Source organism: Mycena indigotica (genome assembly GCF_014461135.1).
Source record: "Mycena indigotica strain 171206Taipei chromosome Unknown Mind.scaff0006, whole genome shotgun sequence".
In the NCBI taxonomy this organism is placed as follows: Eukaryota; Fungi; Basidiomycota; class Agaricomycetes; order Agaricales; family Mycenaceae; genus Mycena; species Mycena indigotica.
Window position 1 is genome coordinate 1,682,815 of NW_023503005.1, and position 19,062 is coordinate 1,701,876.

Below are 19,062 nucleotides of genomic sequence, written 5' to 3' on the forward strand. Positions count from 1 at the left end.
CATTTTTCAATAAAAACACTCCAGATTTCGGCGGGCGATATCGATAAGGGAATAGTAAAAAGACTGAAGATGTAGATTCAGGGTGTTTTGCTTCTGACCGAGCACCTTGCACTGGCTAGAGTGTTTGTGGTTCCCCAAAAGAATTAAATTCTCCCTAAAAGGGAAGGGAATTGTGAGATTTTGAATTTATTTGGGTTTAATTGAACTGAGAGTCATTCAATAAGAGTATTCTCACTGCTGGAGATTGGCAAGGAATAAATCATGGGTAGCTCATTAGATTTAAGCTCTATAGGTCCAAGTTTGCAACAATTTCTTTCGCAACTTGACCATCGGCGTGACATGTTACATGCGTTGTGACTCGGACAATCGTTCTCATTCTTGACGGTCATTCGCACAAACTCAGATCAGTTTGTGAACTTGACCAACCAGTACTCGGCGCGTCATGGACGAGGCACAAAGCCTTGACGCGCTCAGCGCTGTCCTGACAGGCCTGGAGTCCCAACCATTCGACTCGGGCCTACACGCGAAGCACATCAAGCTTACGCAGTCTCTCCAGCAAGACCCTCAATCCGCTATTGAACTCATGACGTCTTGCATTGCTGCACCGGAGGAAGTTTGGCTTGCACGAATTCGACCCGCCGAAGCCGCTGTGGACGTCGCCTCAGCAGAGAGTGTAGAGGAAGTGCTGTCGTTGTACAAGCTTGCAGAGGATGACTATATGTGTGAGTTTTACTTCTTTTCTGTGTGCAGAACAGCTCACGTCAACTACAGCTCTTACCATACTTAAGAAACACGCGGAATTCGTCGTAGCCTGCTACAACCAGTACAAGGAGACTGAAAAGCCAGCAGAATTCGACGAACAGTTTTCTGCCGCGTGGACGCGAGAGGCGTTGACCGAGATTGTCGACAAAACCTTGCGCCACCCATCTGTGCGTGTCCTGTGATTGAGATTGGGTTGACCAACATCGTCATTCTAGAATAATGAGGTGTGGAACGTGCTTCGCGAATGGGAGCTTGACGAACTAGATGCGGTCCCAGAAGCCGACAAGTGAGTTGACATCGGAAAGTGCTGAATCTTACAACTTACATCCCTCAGATTGGAAGCAGTCACCCGCGTCGAAAAGTTTATCTTGGCTCGTCTAGCGCTGCCACATCCTCGTATGTCTATGCACAAGTTCCTTGCTCCATTTGACTCTCTCGTCAGATTTGGAAGAGGTTGCGCAGGGTTATTCGTCTTTCACCACCAAGCACAAACCAACAGATGCATACGAGTCGTTGCTCGTAGCAGCATCGAAGATTCGTGGCAAGGCAACGAAGGCATACCAAAAGCGTGAGTCTTGGGAGACAACTTTGGTATGACCTTCTCGCTCAGCTTTCGTGATTTCTCATGCAGTTACAAGTCTCAAACACCGACACTCGAAAACTTTGCGCTCCGCATTACTTCTGAACGTCGAGCTAAGAATCCTGACTGGTCCCTGGTGAAAACCTTGTTTGAGCGTGCTATCGCAGAGGCAGCCAAGCGCATGTTTAACGGAGAAGAAGGGGTAGAATCGATACTGAAGACGTTTTGGAATGGGTATTCAGATGCGGCAGTAAGTCTAGCGCGGCTCACTCTGACTTGTGACTAAGCTTCAAACAGCGCATCCTTGGGGTTGGAACAGAGGATGAGCTTGGGATATTTTTGAGGGCTGTGCGAAGTGTTCCTGGATCTGGTGAGACCTGGGCGAGGTATCTGCGCTGTTTGGCAAGTCCATTGCTGCTGGTAGTTCACGATGAGGCTCATTTCTATCAACAGGAACGAGCGGGAGAAGCATCAGTTGCAGGTAAGAGAGGGTATTTTTTATTGAGGATTCGTATCTCAACAATTGACCAGACATATATGATAAGGCATTGAGCTCCAACCTACTGCAATCCAACGTCGAAGAGCTTGTGCCTCTCATTCTCGCACGTGGTTCATACGAGAAACGTTTGTTTGAATCCAGCGAAGGAGGTGTGTGGAGTGTCTGTACAAATCATCTGTTTTCGAACGACACTATTTTCACAGACGAAGACCGCTTCGTTACACTGGTCGCGACCCTCGAGGCAGGCGTGGATCTTGTGCGAAAAGGTAGCAATATTACTTCACCGCAGATTCACCCATTGATCAGATGCATTGTAGCTTCCACCACTGGAGACGCTCGTCTTCGCGTTGAAAAGTTCCTCGTTTCGGTGGTAAGCACTCTTGCTGGGAATATGGCTTAACATCATTGTTTCCTCCAGTATGATGCGGCGAACATGGAAGACAGCGGACTTGAGATTCTGCATGCATCGGCAAAGCACAATAAGACGAGTTATAACGCTTGGATCACATATACAGATGCACTGATGTATGTCCCTATCTTCGCTTGCGCAAATTCGGCTGAAATCTCATGTCAGACGACATGGGCGCCATGACCAGGCACGGAAGACTTTTGTGGATCTACATGCGAAGAATCTTGACTGGCCTGAAGCGCTTTGGGAAGCATGGCTCGCATTTGAGCACCTTCATGGCTCCGTTCAGGAACTTGAAACCTGTGGGGACAAGATTGAGAAGGCACAATATGTCGTGAACACACGCAGAGCCAAGGTCGGATTCCTTATTCTCTTGAATTTCAATTTTTTGACAAACTATAGGATGCAGAGAGGCAAGCTGCTCAGTATGCAGCTCAACAAATGGCTTCTGTGCCCGTCGAACAGGCTCCGGTTCCTCAACTCGACTCCGTAGATGCTGTGCCGATGGAGGTTGATTCGACAGCGCCTGGCCCGCGCGGCAAGAAGCGAGCGGCTGAAGATCCTTCGTTGGACGAAGGAAACAAGAAGCCGAAACTAGGTATGTTTCCATCTTACTCCTCAATAATCGGGTCTTGAACAAAATGAGCAGCTAAAACAGCTCCACTCAAACGGTATGTTGCGTATTTCATTGGTGGATAGTACTCAACATAGTACAGGGATCGTGAGAACTGTACCGTCTTTGTGGCTGACTTGCCCTCCGACGTCACTGAGGACGATTTAGTAGCCTTATTCAAAGATGTGAGTTTGGGTCTGTTATCGTGGGCTCTAATAATATACCTCCCTAGTGCGGGGATGTACGGGAAGTTAAGATTAGACCACTTGCAGGGGCGGTAGTTGCGACTGTTGAGATGGCAGATCGGGTACGATTGCTAGCTCGCGACTGAATCTTTGACTGATTGTGCCATTCAGGAAAACATTCCGGCCGCATTGACGAAAGACAAGAAACGCGTCCGCGGCAAAGAAATTGCTGTCCATCTCGCATGGAAATCGACACTATATGTTGCCAACTACCCCGAAAGCGCCGATGATGCAACCCTGCGGGAATTGTTTGGAAAGGTACTCGATGTGATCCCCCTTTTGACTAAACTAATACCCCCCGTAGTATGGCACCTTGTTTGATGTTCGTTGGCCCAGCAAGAAATTCAAGGAAACGCGTCGCTTTTCTTACGTGCAGTTCACGTCTCCCGTGCGTGATCGCGTCTGATGATGATTGGCACGATGGCCTGACATTGATTAGATGGACGCTGAAAAAGCTCTGGAGTTGCATGGTCGCGAGCTGGAGCCTGGTCTTCCCTTAACGGTCTTGATCTCGAATCCGGAACGCAAGAAAGCAAGAACTGACCAGGACGCCAATGATCGAGAGTTATATGTTGCTGGGCTTAGCAAACATACCTCAAAACAAGATCTGCAAAATCTCTTTAAAGCCGTGAGTATTCATTCGAGATTTGTTTGGTCCTCAATTGAGAATACTGTAGTATGGCATTATCAAAGAGGTTCGTTTGGCAACGGACAATCATAACCAGTGCAAAGGGTTCGCATTTGTCGAGTTTGAAGAACAAGTATATCGCTTTCTGAGTCCCGTTATCCATCCATCTGACTATCTTCACAGTCGTCTGCGCAAGATGCTCTCGAAGCCAACAATCAAGAGCTCAAAGGCCGCCGCATTGCTGTTACACTGGCAGACTCGCGAGCACGGAAAAGTCGGGGCAATGAACCCGATAACGGCCTTGGCAAAAAGGCGGATACTCGTAGTCGCTCTGTCCGTGTACGAAACTTACCGGCGGGCACGCAAGAAGGCTTACTCCAGCAAGTCCTCGAAAAAATTGCGCAAGTCAAGCGGGTGGAAGTGTTCGCCGACACCAACGAGGCAGTCGTGGAATTGGGAAACGCTGCAGAAGCGGGCAAATTATTGCTGCGGACCGAGCCTATCGAGTTTGAGGGCCAAGTGTTGACTCTCTCGGAAGAGAGCAGTGATCAGAAGGCGGCGAAGAAGGAAGGTGTGTTTGTGCCTCGGGCAGCAAAACCAAGGGCAGGTTTGGGGCATAAAAAGACCGGCGCTCCTCGGATATCAGCTCAGATGGCGCCTCCTGCCGATGTACCGCGGCCTGCCAAAGGCACAGACGCAAAAGGGAGAGGTCAAGACGATTTTAGGAAGCTGCTTGGTTGATTATCTCAGCAATCACGATACACCTCGTCAGTGCAGCTTCAGTGTTCGTCAGTGCAATCTGTAAGCTTTGTGGGTGCATGTGACTAAGTTGTCGTCATCGGCTGACTTGAAGCTGGGTGACGAGCACGAGTCGACATTAAAAATTAGCTTTCTTCGCGACACACGCCAAATGGAAATTTCTCATTAAGCTGACTAAGCATCGACTGGTGACATATAAATAAGGCTGAAGCTTTGGTAGGCTCTCCATGCCTCGGGCCGTTAGTACAGCAAAACAAGAGTGGATTGATCTCATCCACAGCCGTAGGCTGTCGGGGATTGAGACTCTCTGCAAGCATTCTCCTCTTACTGTGGTGGGTCACCCAATATATCTGAACGACAGGAACTTAGCTGAAACTATTTCATAGACTGTAGATTCAACGGATGCAAGGAAGACATACCATCTGACGACAGACGAATTGGCGACGCTCCCTTATGAGAGCCGGCCCTCTGCTAATATAGGCCGACATGCGTTTATGCAGCCCATGAAGCTATACAACGCAAAGGCGCTCTACAACCTTGCGCGGGAGAAAAGCAGAGTTCTCAATATCCCTCTTCGTGTTCGTAACCCAGGTTCGACCGCGATGGCCACCACTATATCGCCGAGTATATCGCTGCCGTCCAACTTTCCCAAGTGGCTTAATGACGAGAGGAATGCACAACCGCGACCGTTGCGAATTTCAGCATATCAACGGGTTGCCGATGACCCTGAGATGGAGAAGATTCGATGGAGAGGCTCACTCGTCCCTCATTTGGTGTCTTTGGAGGATGCTTGCTGGCTTTATTGTGTGCGGGGTCCGACACGGTTCATTTTTCCTCCACTGAAAACGCTCTTTAGATCAAGCCGAAGGACATCGCTGACCTGAGGGCTATCTCTCCTTGGCTCGATGCTCAGACTGTTGCACAAAGAGCTGTTACCCTTCATGGCGGGTTCTACGCACATCATGACTAGTGAGTATAATTCTACAATTCCTTGCCATGACCTAACGGTTTGAAGCGTCCACCGACGACGACAGGAAGAGGAAGCAAGTCTCGACGAGAAATATAGGGGTTTGCACATCGTTCAGGATTGGCGCAGCGACTTCACTTGGTCCGCCCATGTCAGCGATTATCTGGACTGGGTCCGAGTCCAAAACAACAGTATAGACGACAGTTCGCGTCTGTACTGGGACCGCCGCACCGGGGAAGAGGAGTACACAGTGGCCGTGCTCTACCCACTGGAATATGGGTGCGACAACGACTATGGCTGTGGATGGCAATGGTACCCTGGTGGGCCCGCCCTTGTTTCATCCGTTATCTTGCCTTATGATTGGATTAGAGTGGGACAGCTTTTGAACTTTTCAAAAAACGGCAACGCACACTTGACTCAGACGGCTCAGGTTGTTTTACTGAAACTAGTAAAATAATCAGGTAGCCTGATAATAAAACTTACCCTTGCTCATTACTGCAATCACGCCAGTTGTTAATTGACTCGTTCACCAGCCCTGCACCAATTATTCACTCAAAGAAAGAAAATGTGATGGTCAACAAATGGTCAAGTAGCTGGGATGAGCCAACTTGAAAGGCCTCAATAAACAAGATTACGTGGTTAGGTACGATACGGTATACTTTATTTAGACACCTGAGTATTCAAGTTATTGCCTCTTTTCAACATCCTCGCTCTTCTTCGCATCGTCGTCCTTCAGCGCATAGGTCTCGTCCACGGTTGTGTCCATCGGGATCTCCTGCATCAACAGGCACGAGAGGAGCCCCAGCCCAGCAATCCCCGTCATAACTTGCCAGATCGTCGACATGCTCAGCGCGAATGCGGTCCGGACTTCCTGCTTCAGCGGTTCCGGGAGCTGGCGGATCACGGGTATGGCTATATAGGCGATCTCGAAGCCGGGCGGGAAGCGTGCGACGAACTCGGCGGGGAGTTTTCGTCTGAGTTCATTCTGTTGTTTTTTGTTCAGACTTGAAAAGCGAGGAAAGGAAGGAGGAATTTAGTTACCTGCAAGACTGTGCTCGAAATCGTGATGCCCCACGCTTGGAAGAAAGCACGGGTGAATGTGAAAAGCGCCAACGCGGAAGCAGAGCGATTGTTGGGAAGCGGGGCAAGGATCGGGAATATTGGCGCAGCGAACTAAAAGGTGAGTCAACTAACAAATACTGCAAAATGCACAACGAGGCTGACCAGCATGCCAATCCCGGCACCAAGCAGGATTTGATAGCCCACCCATTTGGCCGTCGAGGTGTCCGCGCGAAGCATGGTGATGATACCAAGGCTGGCAATCAAGATTGCCCATGAGAGATAGTTGGTCAGTCGGTACTTTTTGAGTACTGTTATGGCGGCACCAGCGACCAACGCCATTGGGGCCGTGACCAGCGCGCCAGGAAGGACATCGACAGCCGAGCGGATTGGCGACGCGCCAAAGCAAGCTTGGAAGTAGACTATGCCCAGTAAGTTATAGTGTCGTAGCAAAGGAAAATGGTCTACCTGGCATGTAGTAGATGACAGAGATACTTGTGATGGCGTGTACTGCAGTTGCGAGAAGACCAGAGAGCGATGTGCGATTCCCAATCACATCAAGAGGAATCGTCGGATGTGTGGGAACCTTGGCTTCATAAACAGCAAAAGCAACCAGCATGCTGAGACCGATGACGAGCGGCGCCAGCGTCTGGACAGAATCCCAGGGGTAGCGAATGCCTCCCCAGGCGAGCCCGATAATCGCCAGTCCGGAACCGGTTATGACCATCGCATTCCCCCTACAAAAGGTCAGAACAACGAATGCACGCTGAAACTGCGCCTACATCCAGTCTACTTGAGCCAATCGGGTTCGAGTAGAACCTTCTGGTCGTCTGACATTGAGATAGACGACAACGAGGATGAAAGCAAAGCCGGACACGGGAAGATTGAGATCTGCGTGTATGTTAGAAAATACGATTCAGACCGAGACGTAAACGCACAGAAGAGCCACCGCCATGCTTTGTGGTCAACGCTGGCTAGAGCACCCCCCTATGTGCCGTTAGCGAAACGCAAGATCATGCCCAGAAGAGCTGCATACAATCGGAGGGCCGATACTCTAAGGCAGATATTTAGTCCGCGGTGAATTTGAAGAACAGGTGCACCTACTGAAGCAAACGACCAAACAAGGCCGACCATCCCTTGATAAATTCCTCGCTCCGCAAGGGGAACCAGATCTGCGACGAGGATTTCTGAGAGTGCGAGAATTCCACCGCCGCCGACGCCCTGGACAGCGCGCGCCGCAATCAGCATTTGCTTGTGAACAAGTCAACGACGAGGATAACGATCGGATAGCTCAACATACCATATTCTGAGCTGCTCCCGCTATGGCACTCCCAACAGCGAAGAACGCGATACTAATGAGGGTGATTGGTCGTCTGGGGTCCAATGAATTATTCGTTCAGACCAAAGACAAAATAACACGACTCACCGTCCGAAAGCATCTGCCAGGCTCCCGCTCAAAGGAATAAATGCGGTACTTGACAACGCGTACGCCGACCCGACCCATGTAAATTCGCCCTGCGTATCGTGCAAGGCATCCGCAATCGTGGGGAGCGCCGTCCCGACTGCGGTCAAGTCCAATGCGGAGAGAAATGTGGTGACGCAGATAGCCAGAAAGCTCATGTAAAATGCGCGACTCTTGCCTTTAGATGCGATTGCGGTGGGCTCCACATGTTCTTCTTCTTGTGTGAGTGTCGGGACAGAGTGAACCTCGGTCTCGTTGTTGGCCATGGCTCAGGGCGGGCAGAGGAGCAGGAGTATGGCCCGAAAGACAGCCCAAGTCCGTGATCTTCCTTCGTTTTAAAATACCGAGCATTCGGCAGGAACGCGTAGGCCATTCCCGCAACCCACCGTGGATTTTGACAGGTTCCAAGCCGAGTTGAACAACTTGTGGGGGCTTTGTCAGCACGGAAAGACGCAAATTGGCACGGGTCCACGCAAAGACGAGGGGGACGATCGATGCAAGCGTGTTAATCTGGTTGATTCGCCGGGATGTTGCGCGTGACAGAAGCGGCATTTCCGTCGCTGTCCGACGGAACGATTTTGCCTCCACTGGATCAATTTGTGTTCCAACGCCAGAGTATAAAGTAGAAGGTCGTGTCGGCCTTACAGTATCATCCGCGTACGTCGAACGCAAAGAAAAAGAAGCATTGGGACAGTTGAGTTGCTGATGAGGCAGGTTGAAAGCTCGACAGTCTCATTAATCATGATGTGACACAGAATACTGTGCAATTTTAATTTTTTTCGTCAGTCACGCATCACACCCAAATTTCGTCATGTCACAAGGTTCCGACGGGATTGATGATGGGATCATGGGCCGGACGGCCCCCACACGCTCCGCACGAAATCCTCAATTCGTCATCAATGTCACTGGAATATGAGAAAAGTACTCGATGTCTCGTAGAGTCGTAGTACTCCTACTGCGATGAAGCACCAACTACTACTAAAAAGTAAACTGTAACTAATTATATACCGAAATAAAAATAAAATCATGATCATCAATGTGGCTCCTGACCGGCCTGACCGCCGACTTGGCTTGAACTCGAATCATGTCGCTGCGACTTGACACTCTTCCTCCCGAACTCCTTCTGAGGCTGCCTTACTTTGTCCACTCGATCGAGGACATTCTGTCGCTTTCCTCCACATGTCGGGTGCTCTATCATACCTGCGCGAATCCCAGTCCCCATGTCATCTCGAAACTGGTGGCTGAATCTGGACGCATCTTCTTTCGCCCTCATCCGCACATGCTCATCGCTGCGACCGCGCGACAGCTTGCGGACTGGGCCATCCAGCATGATGAGCGCCGGTTCCGGCTTGAAGAAGCTATTCGTGGTGGCGTCGACAAACTTCTCGAGTTGGCCATTGATGTAGTTGGGCTGACTATGGACGATATCCGGCGACTGCTGCGATTCAAATATGCGGTACTCAACCCCCTCGACAAGCAACTTGACCTGTCCTCTGGTCCAGGGTCTGGGTATGGAATGACGATATGCAACGACCCGGAAACAACGCTGTTAACATGGGTAATTTATGGCGAACTCTTCCACCATTCAATGGAGCTGGGCTATTTGTCCAGTGATCAGCTTCGCCACCAACCACTTAGCAGCGTAACTCGGTACAAATGGCTCGCATACTGCGTGCCCGACGTTAACTCGTTCAATTACCTCAATTTCAAAAACCAACCAAACTTCTTCAAGGACTATAAACAAGAGGAGAACGATCGTTTCCAACAGCTGAGCCTCCAGACAGCCATGGATTTTCTGTGCCCGCAGCTTTGGGAGGACGCGCTGCAGCCAACAGTCCTTTGGAAGACGATAGATCCAGTAATACGGGAAACTTATGTCAGCTGCGCAATGAATCTGGGCTTCTCTAGCTTGGAGTTACTCGTGCCTGGAGGACCAGAGAGATTGACTGCGCAACTGGAGCTCATCGCTGCCAGTCTATCCAATGCACTCAATGTCGGCCCGGGACTGCAGACGGCTGGACGCCTGATTCAAGCGCGAAACGCAGAGCTCCGTGAACTGATCGAAGACCCCTGGTGGCTCACTGGATTCCCGGACCTCGATGTCGACCTTAGCCTCACTTTGTGGGGGAATTGGTCTGGCGAGAACGGACGCGTGTTGATGAAGGCGATAAGAACACCAGCAGTCACAGTAAATACGGCTTGAACTAATGGTCTACCTAAACAATGAATGTTTTGCTTGTCGATGACAGTCAGCGCACACTTCACGAGCACAGTACATCATAAGCTATCACCGGACCAGTGTCTTGGACACGGGAGACTCGCAAGGATCGAGTCAGTCGCTTCATAAGTATATACCGTAACTTACTTGAGTAGAATTCTTACTGCAGCTTGTGCTCTCCAAGTACCATGCACATCGCTATCATGACTGCGATGGTAGGTAGCTGATGTGTGCCATTTCTTCAGGGCAGAAGCGCTTGAGCGGCTGTGATATACACTCGGCCACGTGCACGTGATCGCTGACATCTGCCATCAGAATTGATGCGTTCGGTCTCTTTGCCTTGCCCCCCATGTCGTCCAAGGGTGCAGTCGACGACCTCTACGGTGGTCAGTCATCAAATGTCTACATACCACTCTTTCTTGACTCTTCATGCAGACATTTACGGAGACGAAGAGTTGGAAATTCTCGACTCCGAAGCCCAGCTCGTCGATGCTCCTGAAGTCGCCCCCATCGCGTCAGTGTCCACGAAGCCTGAGCCCCACCATGCCCTCCCCCCCAAACCTGTTTCTCAAGCTGCAAGTTCCCCAGCGACTTCCAACTCAAATTCCCTGTCGTACTCTGCACAAATAGCCCAGCAGTTCTCCGCCTACAAACAAACCCCAAGCCAGGAACGACAACAAAGACCACCAGAAGCAGCGACCTCTACGCCTATTCCAACGTTCGAAAACCTCGAAACTTCCCCCATACCGACCCACGCCACGCAAACCTATGTCTCGGGTGATACCGTGTTTGGCAAAAAGCCGTCCGAGATGCACGATTCTGGGTGAGCCAATTGTTTATCACTGCCCGCTGACTATGTTGTTGCTTGCATACCCTGCTATGCTAGCTACTCATACCGCACGTCGTGTATCGGACCTCGATATCCGTTACGTTACCTTCTTTTTTTACTTGTCCTTCCTTTTTTCCCCTTGCGCACAATTTAGCCGATACTAATTATTTCGATCTTTTAACCCAACCTACCTTCTGGCCCACCTCCACGATACCTTGTACCTGTTTTCGACGATCTCTGCTTGCTCTCTACGCTCTACCGCTCTACAGCAAAATGTTTATCGGTGGCCTTAACTGGGAAACTACAGATGGTACTTGCTCCTCTCATGCCTCCGTCAACGTCCATAGCTAATCGCACCGTCTTTTCCTCCTCTCCACGTAGAAGGTCTAAGAAACTATTTTTCGCAGTTTGGCAAGGTACCCCGAAAGTTACCATCTTCCTCTTTGACTAATCCCCCTCGAATAAGGTCGACGCATGCACCATCATGCGCGATCCGTCTGGGACATCTCGCGGGTTTGCATTCATGACCTTTGAGGACGCAGCCTCCGTCTCGTTGGTCCTCGGAAAGGAACATGTACTGGATGGCAAAGCGGTATGGGGCTTGCAATGCGTTTACCATGAATGTGACTCGAAACTAGATTGATCCAAAACGCGCGATACCGCGTGAGGAGCACCTCCGCAATACGCGTTACTTTGTGGGTGGGCTGTCCCCAAACACGACATCGGAGTCCATGAAGGCTTTCTTTAGCTCCTGTGCGCTGCTGCTATTCATAGTATTTGTTGTTGACTTTATTCAGATGGCAAGGTGGTCGACGCCACAGTGATGGTCGATCGTGAAACAGGCCGTGGTAAAGGTTTTGGATTCGTCACTTTTGAAGACGCGACGAATGCCGACCAGCTCGTTGGTAAGCTTGGGCTGCAAATCGACGATAAGGAGGTGCGAATGTTTGCTGTTTCTGCAGCGCGATTTATGCTTCGTAGATTGAGGTTAAGATGGCTCAGCCACGAAGCCAACGCGATCGGGAGCGAACTGGCCCTAACAACTCCTCCCAGCAGCAAGTCAGCGCCATTCCGACGTTTAGCAGTCAGACACAACAGCAACCACAGCAGCAGCAGCAACAGCAGGTGCCGATGCCAATACCGATGATGTTTGCGCGTCCGGGGATGATGAATGGCATGGCTGGGATGAACGCGATGGGTATGGGTGGAATGGGAAACATGATGGGGGTCAACCCGATGATGATGGGTATGAACCCAATGAGCATGATGGGAATGGGTATGATGAACGGAATGGGTGCGATGAATAATATGGCGATGAACAACATGGCCCAAATGGGAATGGGTGGGCCGATGCGGATGGGAATGGGTGGACCGATGGCGGCAATGGGCGGGGCGGGGGCGATGGGAATGGGAAACATGACCATGCCTACACTTCGTGGTGGAATGGGCATCAACTTTGGCAGGACACCCGCCATGACGAATGGCTCGGGCGGCCCAGCACGGATAAGCACTCGGGGCCAACACAGCTTCCACCCATATTCCAGGTAGCACAACTAAATCTTCGTTTGCTTTCTTGTTCGCGGGCTTTTCGACTAATTTACTTAACTACTGCTGCCCAAAACTGTTGTAATATTATATCCACGATGACCAGATAGCTCTTTATTTTGCTTGTGGCTCTCGATTACATCCGCTCTCATCTGAGACACCACCTATAAGTGGCTATGGTGGCGCTGCTGCACTGCTCTGTGCTTCTTCCCTCTTCCCCCCATCCGACGCGACATTTGCGAGAGAGTGGCCCCGTCCATTCTCGGTGATGACTGGACGGACTCATGATTGAAGGCTTACCGCTGCTGCAACTCGTTGGCCACTGACCTGGGAGAGCACCGGCAGCCTGTCGCGTAGTGGATCGCTCCCTCTGGCCGTCTTTCGAGATGGCTTTGGGACGTGACCTCACTAAGCAGCAGCGCTGAGCGGCGGCCTCTGACAACCTCCTACGACGTGGCCAACGAGTGATAATGAAGAGGCATAAAAAACGATAACGGGCACGGTAGCGGCAGCCAACGATCCGAGTCTGTCCATGATCTGACCCATCGACAACTACTCCTGGGCTGGATAGAGGTGTTGGGGAGCGGCCGTGCTGGAGACGAGGTCATGCTGGCTGGTGAACGATGCACCAGCCCTAGCGTGGACATCAGGCTTGAGCATTACCAAGTGCGTATCGTATGCTCTTATATTATATGCGGCTCATAGTCATTGTCATGTCTTCATAACCAATGATCCACCTGGCAGTGGGAGGAGTTGGCCGCAGTGGCGCTGGAGGTGTTTGTTAATTGACACGTGATGTCCAGTGTCTCGCACGTGATCGTGACCGACTCGTCCTCTACTTATGTAGCCTTACATTTCTTTCCCAAGTTCGACGAAGTAGAAAACTGCTTTGTACAATTAAATTATTATTTGTGGTTCCAAGTAACTTAGGCTAATGAATGTGTGCGTAAGAATACAGTGGCAGCTACAGCAAGATGCGAAAGGGACTATATGCGATATGGTTCCTCCAAAATGATACGGTAAGATTTGGGAGACGGGAAAAGAGCCATGCGACAAATGGAGATGCAAAGTGGTCCATACCAGCTTAAAATGCAGGTTGGGCTTTTGGGGAGGTGCACGAAATCGAATTGAATGGGAACGAATGTGGGTTGACGAATGACGAAGGGTGCGTAGTGAAAAGAAAATGCGAACTGGAGGTGTGTTAGCTTGTCCCGGAGCTGTAATTAGTGCTTACCTCTACCTCAGCTTCAGCTCGACATCGAGCCACTGATATATGCGCGTGATTTTAGCCCCGGGGTCGCAACTCCGTTTTCCATCCGGGGAGAAGAAGCGAGCACTTGAGCAATGGAAGGCGGTCTGCCGCGTTTCAAGTTGGCGGTATAAGCAGCAGAGGCGGACGAGACAGAGGACACCGATATTCGGTTACTAGTCGACTTACGTCTCTCCTCTTGGGTTCGGCGGGTTTCAGCAGCAAGGATAGCTGCTGCCACAACTGGGTCTTGAACCCGGACTGAAACAGGTGGGGGCGGGAGTTCTATGCGAGAGAGCGGCAAGGTTGTCTCGGGAATAGCTCCCAAAGACGCGACGGTGGTTGCTGGTGTACCCGTGATTGCGGCATTGAGTGAAAGGGAGGAAGTAGACGACGAAGGGGAGTTGGTAGTGCCCATTGACGATGTCGACGAGCGTGGTGATAAATGCGGGATGGCCGTATCTGATGTCGTTGACGAACGCTGTAAGGTGGACATCGGAATATGGTTGCGCTTGACCTTCCGACCAGTGGTGGACGAGGACTCCGCACCAGACGTACCAGAGTCTCTATATGAGTCAGAAGTCGTTTGATGAGACTCTGTTCCAGAATCTTCGCTTGCGAAATGGGTTGCAGGGTCCCGGTTATTGGTGAGTAGCCATTTGAGTCCTTGCAGCTCTTTGTCTCGTCTTGTCGCATCCATCTCTAACCCATCGATCTTCTTTTGCAGGGACCGTTTCTCAGCTACGTGGGAGTCTGTTATGGTCAGTAGATAGCTCGCCAGCTCGTCGTACTGTTGCTGCCGTAGCGAGAGGGCTTTCTGGGTTTCTTCAAGCTGGTGAGTTCGGAGTTTTAATTCCTGCCGCAACTGATCCGGCGAAGCGGTTTCGCTGTCGAAGTTCTCCTTCTCAGACGGCACGTCCGGTAATTTTTTGCTCTCTACGGAGGATTGTGAAGATACCGAATTTGCCGACGACATAGTCGATAATGTCTGGGCTCGTTGACGACGAGGGGGGCTGTCATTCTTTAGAGCGAGCGCGGGCAATGGAATAAGGGGCAACGCAGAGGATGGGGGATTAGACGGTGGTGGAGGTAACGGAAACGCTGGCGGCCTATCCGGCGGTGTTTTCATAATTGACCTCGGTGAAGATTTTTCACTGTACTTGTACGGCATTGTCGTTGCGAGCGTTCTCCGTTTCTCCGCAGTCGGAGTGAGCATAGACACGGACGATTTGGGGGCATCTGACATGACAGCCTCCGAGTCCTCTGAATCGAGAGTCGTGTTCACATGTTTTCGAGAGATCCGAGATGTTGTCGTAGATCGTGCAATACGGCGTTTCATCGTGGGAATATGCGGCACTGAAGAATCAGACGAAGTAGACGGCCTTGGGAATCGCACTGATTCGTTGGTGGGTGTCCGTTGCCCATCCTCGACTTTGGGGAGCGTAAACAGATCCTTGTAGTCTTCGAGACTGTCAGGCGGCACGGACACGGTGATAGTGGGTTGATTTGGTCTGGGGGTCAGAGAGCGGGTGCTCTCTGACACTGTAGAATCGATAGACGGCTCGCGAGAAGGAGGAGTGGGCGGTGACAGGGTGTGAGACGGAGACTGTTCAGTCGTAGACTTTGTTCGTGGTCGGGGTGATATGCTAAGTAGTTTCTGTCGTGAAGGAACGAAATGAGCCAGCTTAGAGCTCAGGGAGGTGGAGGGGAGCTTTGAGGGGGATGATTGTTGTGAGCGTTCGGCGTCAGAAACGAATGGAACATCTGGTCTAGAACATGCTTAGAGGAGGAGAGTAAAATGCTTGCTTGACCACGTACATTACGTCCACTAACTTGGAAGCGCTGCTGTTACGAGCCTCAGCTTCGGATTGGCGACTAGTTGGGCTCGGTGAGGATGTTGACGCGTCTGAATGCGTTGATTTTTTCCTCTGTCTTCCTAGAAAAGGGATTCGGCTGCTACGCTTCCTGACAGGGGACTCTGGTTCAGAAAGGAAGGTAGGAGACGAGGAACCAGGCTCATCAGCGTCGGCAGAACGCGTCTTGCCGGTTTTGAAAAAATCAGAGATGTCCGATGTTTTAGTACGGAGACGAATGCCTGGAGAAGGGGTGGTCATGGCCGGAAAGGGCGTACGACAGCAAAGGCGACGCGTTAGCCAGCGATAGAGAGCGTGGTCGTGGTGGTGGGAGGAGGAGGAAATTTGAGAATATTCTGGACTGCCGTAAAGTAGTGGTTCATGAGAAGCCTATCTAACGTCACAGCTTGTGATTCCCCCAAATTTCCTTTTCCAAAATCTTTCAACCTGCCTCAGCAACTCAACTGTCCCTTCGCCTCCTCTGCGTCTTTCTCCAGGGAACTCGGGATGCCGAATGGCTTGGTTCACCGAGAATTGGCTTCTCATGGCACGGGTAAAGTAAGGCTGCTTCGGAGGCATGGGAGATTTTTTCATTTGCCCAAGGGCTCCTGCTGCGACCGTGTACACCCGCGACTTCCTTTGGCGCCCTGTTATTCTTCTCTTCGATCCACATGCTCTTGAACCTACACCACTAGCTTACTTTTTGCGTCCTCTAGCCGCCAGTTTCATTCTTATCAACCTGTTTCCTGATCTCGAGGTGTTTCGGCTGCGTCACTTCCCCGTCCAATTGATACGCTCGGGAAAAAAAGTTGTGAGCCTTTGTGGGTTCATGCCGACCTCATGCTCACTTGTTTTGCTTGTTTGATCGACACCCTCTCCGTGAATCCGACCCATCCATTCATGCGACCATCGCACCCTACCTAGCTGCACACTTTTTTTTTGTCTCAACTAGGTGGGGTAGGATGGCATTCGTCCTTATTGTTGGGGAACCCATAATGAAACTCACACGTCAGTGAAGTTGATTGTAACCTGGCTGACAGACGTGTGAGGCAGACAACCTCTTCATATCCTCCACATTCCACTGTCCATAGGTCTCGTGCATTCGACTTCGATTCCGCTTGTTGTGCTGCACCCGTTCCAATCTTCATAATCGCTGTTCAGTAGAGCAGGATCTCCGCGTCCAGGTATCGCATCGCTCAACAAGCAGACGATCGCGACCATACGACCCGTACGTATTGTCCTGATTCTTATAGTTTATTTCGTTAATAATGACCGACTTCCCGCCGGCTTAGCTGCCTTAGCACACAACACCATACCATTAATCTTGTCAGCGAGTGCTAGCCAGCCCCCTCGAACCCACTGGAACTCAATGCGCCACAGAAGGGAAAAATTGAAGTATTGTACACATGTAATTGACTTGAACTAATAAGTCTTCATATTTCTCACCAGGGTTAGGGTTAGGGTTAATATCCCAAAAGACAGAAGTCACACAGACCGCCAGCATCTATGTACAGTACCTCGGCATCAAGTCTTCATGTAGCTCCGTCTGCAAAGGTCTATAACCCGGTCAAGTCGAAGTAAGGATCAGCGCTGTTTTCATGTTGCCGAGCCGACCCTGAAGGAACCAAAGTACTGGGTTCAAAGCCCACTCAGCTTCAATGATAGTTTTATCCTATCCCAAGCCTGAGTGGGCTCCTCTAAATTGAATCATCAGAGAAGGTATTTATATATATCTAGGCTTCATGTCAGTTTTCAGCAGTTTTCCCTGTGGTCTTGAGAATTGGCTGCATGGATGCATCAGACGCGACTCGTCACAACATAGGGGCTGTTATGTCACGCAAAATCAGACATGACACTTTGCCTTCTCCCAACTTGAAGAGATAGCTTCACAGGTGCGTAACATCGTCTCAAACTCTCAACGTCCATGCGATCTCATCTTACCGCCTAATCAGAAATGGAGCCTCACGATGCTCAATATCCATCAACAACGCAGCCCGAGACTCCCCACCCAACCTCGATATTTTCACAATTGCGTCAGTTTAATCCGCTCAGCTCCTTCTTCGCTTCATCCACCAGCCCCACGACCCCGCTTTCCTTCCCTTCGACCGCAATGGCTGGAGACTCCTTCTTTATTGGCGAGCAGTTACCCACTCCAACGCCAACACGCCCCTCTACTCCACGACCAGGCCGATTTCCCGTTGTCAAGAGCATTATCACTGGCCTTTCTTCTCGTAGTACCCGCCAACAACCTGTACGCATTGCCGTCGTTCAGACCCAAGTCCAGCGCGAAGAGGAGATGCAGAGCGAGACAACATTGACACCGACCATTGTTTCGGAGTGTACGGCGTTGCATTTTGCCGACGATCTTTCAATCCAGCCCGGATTCTACGAGTCTTCAGATGATACGCCACCACTCACTCCTGAATCGAGCGAGTCAACTGGATCGCTCTCGCCATTGCTGTCGCAGGATGGTTTGCAATTGTTGGACGAGCTGGAGTATTATGAAGACAGCTACTCTGAAGACGATTCTTTCACGCGTCCCTACTCTCAAGAAATCAAGGAAGGCAAGCGGCCGGCCCCTCCCATCGTCAGTTGTTTGCTACTGCTTCCTGACGATGACCTCATACTATTCTGCAGGATTGTGATGACACTCTACTTGACGATATTTCATCTGAGGCTGAAGAAGCGAAAGTTGTTGCACCAGAAGATTCAGAGGAATGGTATGGCTTGGAGTACACTTTGGAATTAAGCACTCGTCAGCGTCGTGCATCCGAGACACCTGAAATATCGACAGGAGAGCATTCAAAGGTGTGTGTTGGCCATGTCTTTCGTTGATCTGCTCATCAAGTATGCAGTCTCGCGAGTCTTGGCTCGCTTTGCATCAAGGATTCGTTCATCCGTATTATCAAGACCAACAGTTCTCTTTGTGGAAAGACTGGCATCGTTACCTTGACCGTCAGGACGAAAGACGGCGCCATCGTCGAAGTCGGGCATTCAGAGCGCATGCAAAGGAGCTCGCTTGGCTCTACGTGGACGAGATGAAAACGCGAGACTACATTTTCTGGCAGGCGGACGAGTATGGGCAAATCGACAAGGAGCTTTTGGAGCGTCTCGAGCTTATTGAAGCCCATCGAGCTGTGTGTTCAAGTTATCTCTCCCTCTTCCTTCCACTCAAAAAACCGTCACAGGACTCATACTATCCGCCCCAAAAGCATAATCGAGCATGGCATCTAAAGCGCTCTCGCTCCGTCGCCACGTTGAATGAGTTGTGTCCGCCTACCTTCCAGATTTTTTCCGGTCCTGTAAGCTACGAAGTGTAGAATGTACTAGTTTAGATATTGTAGATAGAGCCTTCGTGTAGCATTTTGGAACTTGTAAATCAGTA

The 19,062-nt window shown here is 50.6% G+C and overlaps 6 protein-coding genes across 6 annotated transcripts; 5 read left to right on the forward strand and 1 right to left on the reverse strand.

Moving 5' to 3' along the window:
* Window positions 1–442: 442 nt before the first annotated feature.
* Window positions 443–5,848, forward strand: MIND_00691100 (ATP-dependent DNA helicase PIF1; the record flags this gene model as incomplete). Its single annotated transcript, XM_037363619.1, has 28 exons — window positions 443–722; window positions 772–929; window positions 978–1,048; window positions 1,097–1,158; window positions 1,205–1,353; window positions 1,401–1,592; window positions 1,640–1,744; window positions 1,796–1,823; window positions 1,874–1,990; window positions 2,045–2,107; window positions 2,159–2,211; window positions 2,260–2,366; window positions 2,416–2,605; window positions 2,653–2,848; window positions 2,900–2,921; window positions 2,967–3,048; window positions 3,096–3,170; window positions 3,220–3,366; window positions 3,413–3,496; window positions 3,548–3,736; window positions 3,786–3,869; window positions 3,920–4,307; window positions 4,716–4,734; window positions 4,782–4,827; window positions 4,882–5,301; window positions 5,352–5,464; window positions 5,511–5,782; window positions 5,832–5,848. 28 exons carry the CDS (start codon window positions 443–445, stop codon window positions 5,846–5,848), a joined length of 3,729 nt encoding a protein of 1,242 aa, XP_037219263.1.
* A 299-nt stretch (window positions 5,849–6,147) lies between these two features.
* MIND_00691200 (MFS domain-containing protein) lies at window positions 6,148–8,249 on the reverse strand (the record flags this gene model as incomplete). The annotated part of the gene is made up of 10 exons (XM_037363620.1): window positions 6,148–6,447; window positions 6,504–6,635; window positions 6,687–6,943; window positions 6,990–7,258; window positions 7,304–7,412; window positions 7,460–7,508; window positions 7,558–7,575; window positions 7,626–7,772; window positions 7,822–7,894; window positions 7,948–8,249. 10 exons carry the CDS (start codon window positions 8,247–8,249, stop codon window positions 6,148–6,150), a joined length of 1,656 nt encoding a protein of 551 aa, XP_037219264.1.
* An 818-nt stretch (window positions 8,250–9,067) lies between these two features.
* On the forward strand, window positions 9,068–10,186 carry MIND_00691300 (uncharacterized protein; the record flags this gene model as incomplete). The annotated part of the gene is made up of 1 exon (XM_037363621.1): window positions 9,068–10,186. One exon carries the CDS (start codon window positions 9,068–9,070, stop codon window positions 10,184–10,186), a length of 1,119 nt encoding a protein of 372 aa, XP_037219265.1.
* Window positions 10,187–10,532: 346 nt separating this feature from the next.
* Window positions 10,533–12,578, forward strand: MIND_00691400 (HnRNP A1-gamma isoform; the record flags this gene model as incomplete). Its single annotated transcript, XM_037363622.1, has 8 exons — window positions 10,533–10,587; window positions 10,637–11,024; window positions 11,300–11,340; window positions 11,412–11,446; window positions 11,497–11,622; window positions 11,669–11,783; window positions 11,828–11,967; window positions 12,012–12,578. The coding sequence occupies exons 1-8, from the start codon at window positions 10,551–10,553 to the stop codon at window positions 12,576–12,578; spliced, it is 1,449 nt and encodes a 482-aa protein (XP_037219266.1). The 5' UTR covers window positions 10,533–10,550.
* A 3,535-nt stretch (window positions 12,579–16,113) lies between these two features.
* Window positions 16,114–16,542, forward strand: MIND_00691500 (uncharacterized protein; the record flags this gene model as incomplete). Its single annotated transcript, XM_037363623.1, has 2 exons — window positions 16,114–16,235; window positions 16,281–16,542. Exons 1-2 carry the CDS (start codon window positions 16,192–16,194, stop codon window positions 16,540–16,542), a joined length of 306 nt encoding a protein of 101 aa, XP_037219267.1. The 5' UTR covers window positions 16,114–16,191.
* A 1,089-nt stretch (window positions 16,543–17,631) lies between these two features.
* MIND_00691600 (MFS domain-containing protein) lies at window positions 17,632–18,997 on the forward strand (the record flags this gene model as incomplete). Its single annotated transcript, XM_037363624.1, has 4 exons — window positions 17,632–18,264; window positions 18,315–18,485; window positions 18,533–18,814; window positions 18,866–18,997. 4 exons carry the CDS (start codon window positions 17,632–17,634, stop codon window positions 18,995–18,997), a joined length of 1,218 nt encoding a protein of 405 aa, XP_037219268.1.
* Window positions 18,998–19,062: the final 65 nt, after the last annotated feature.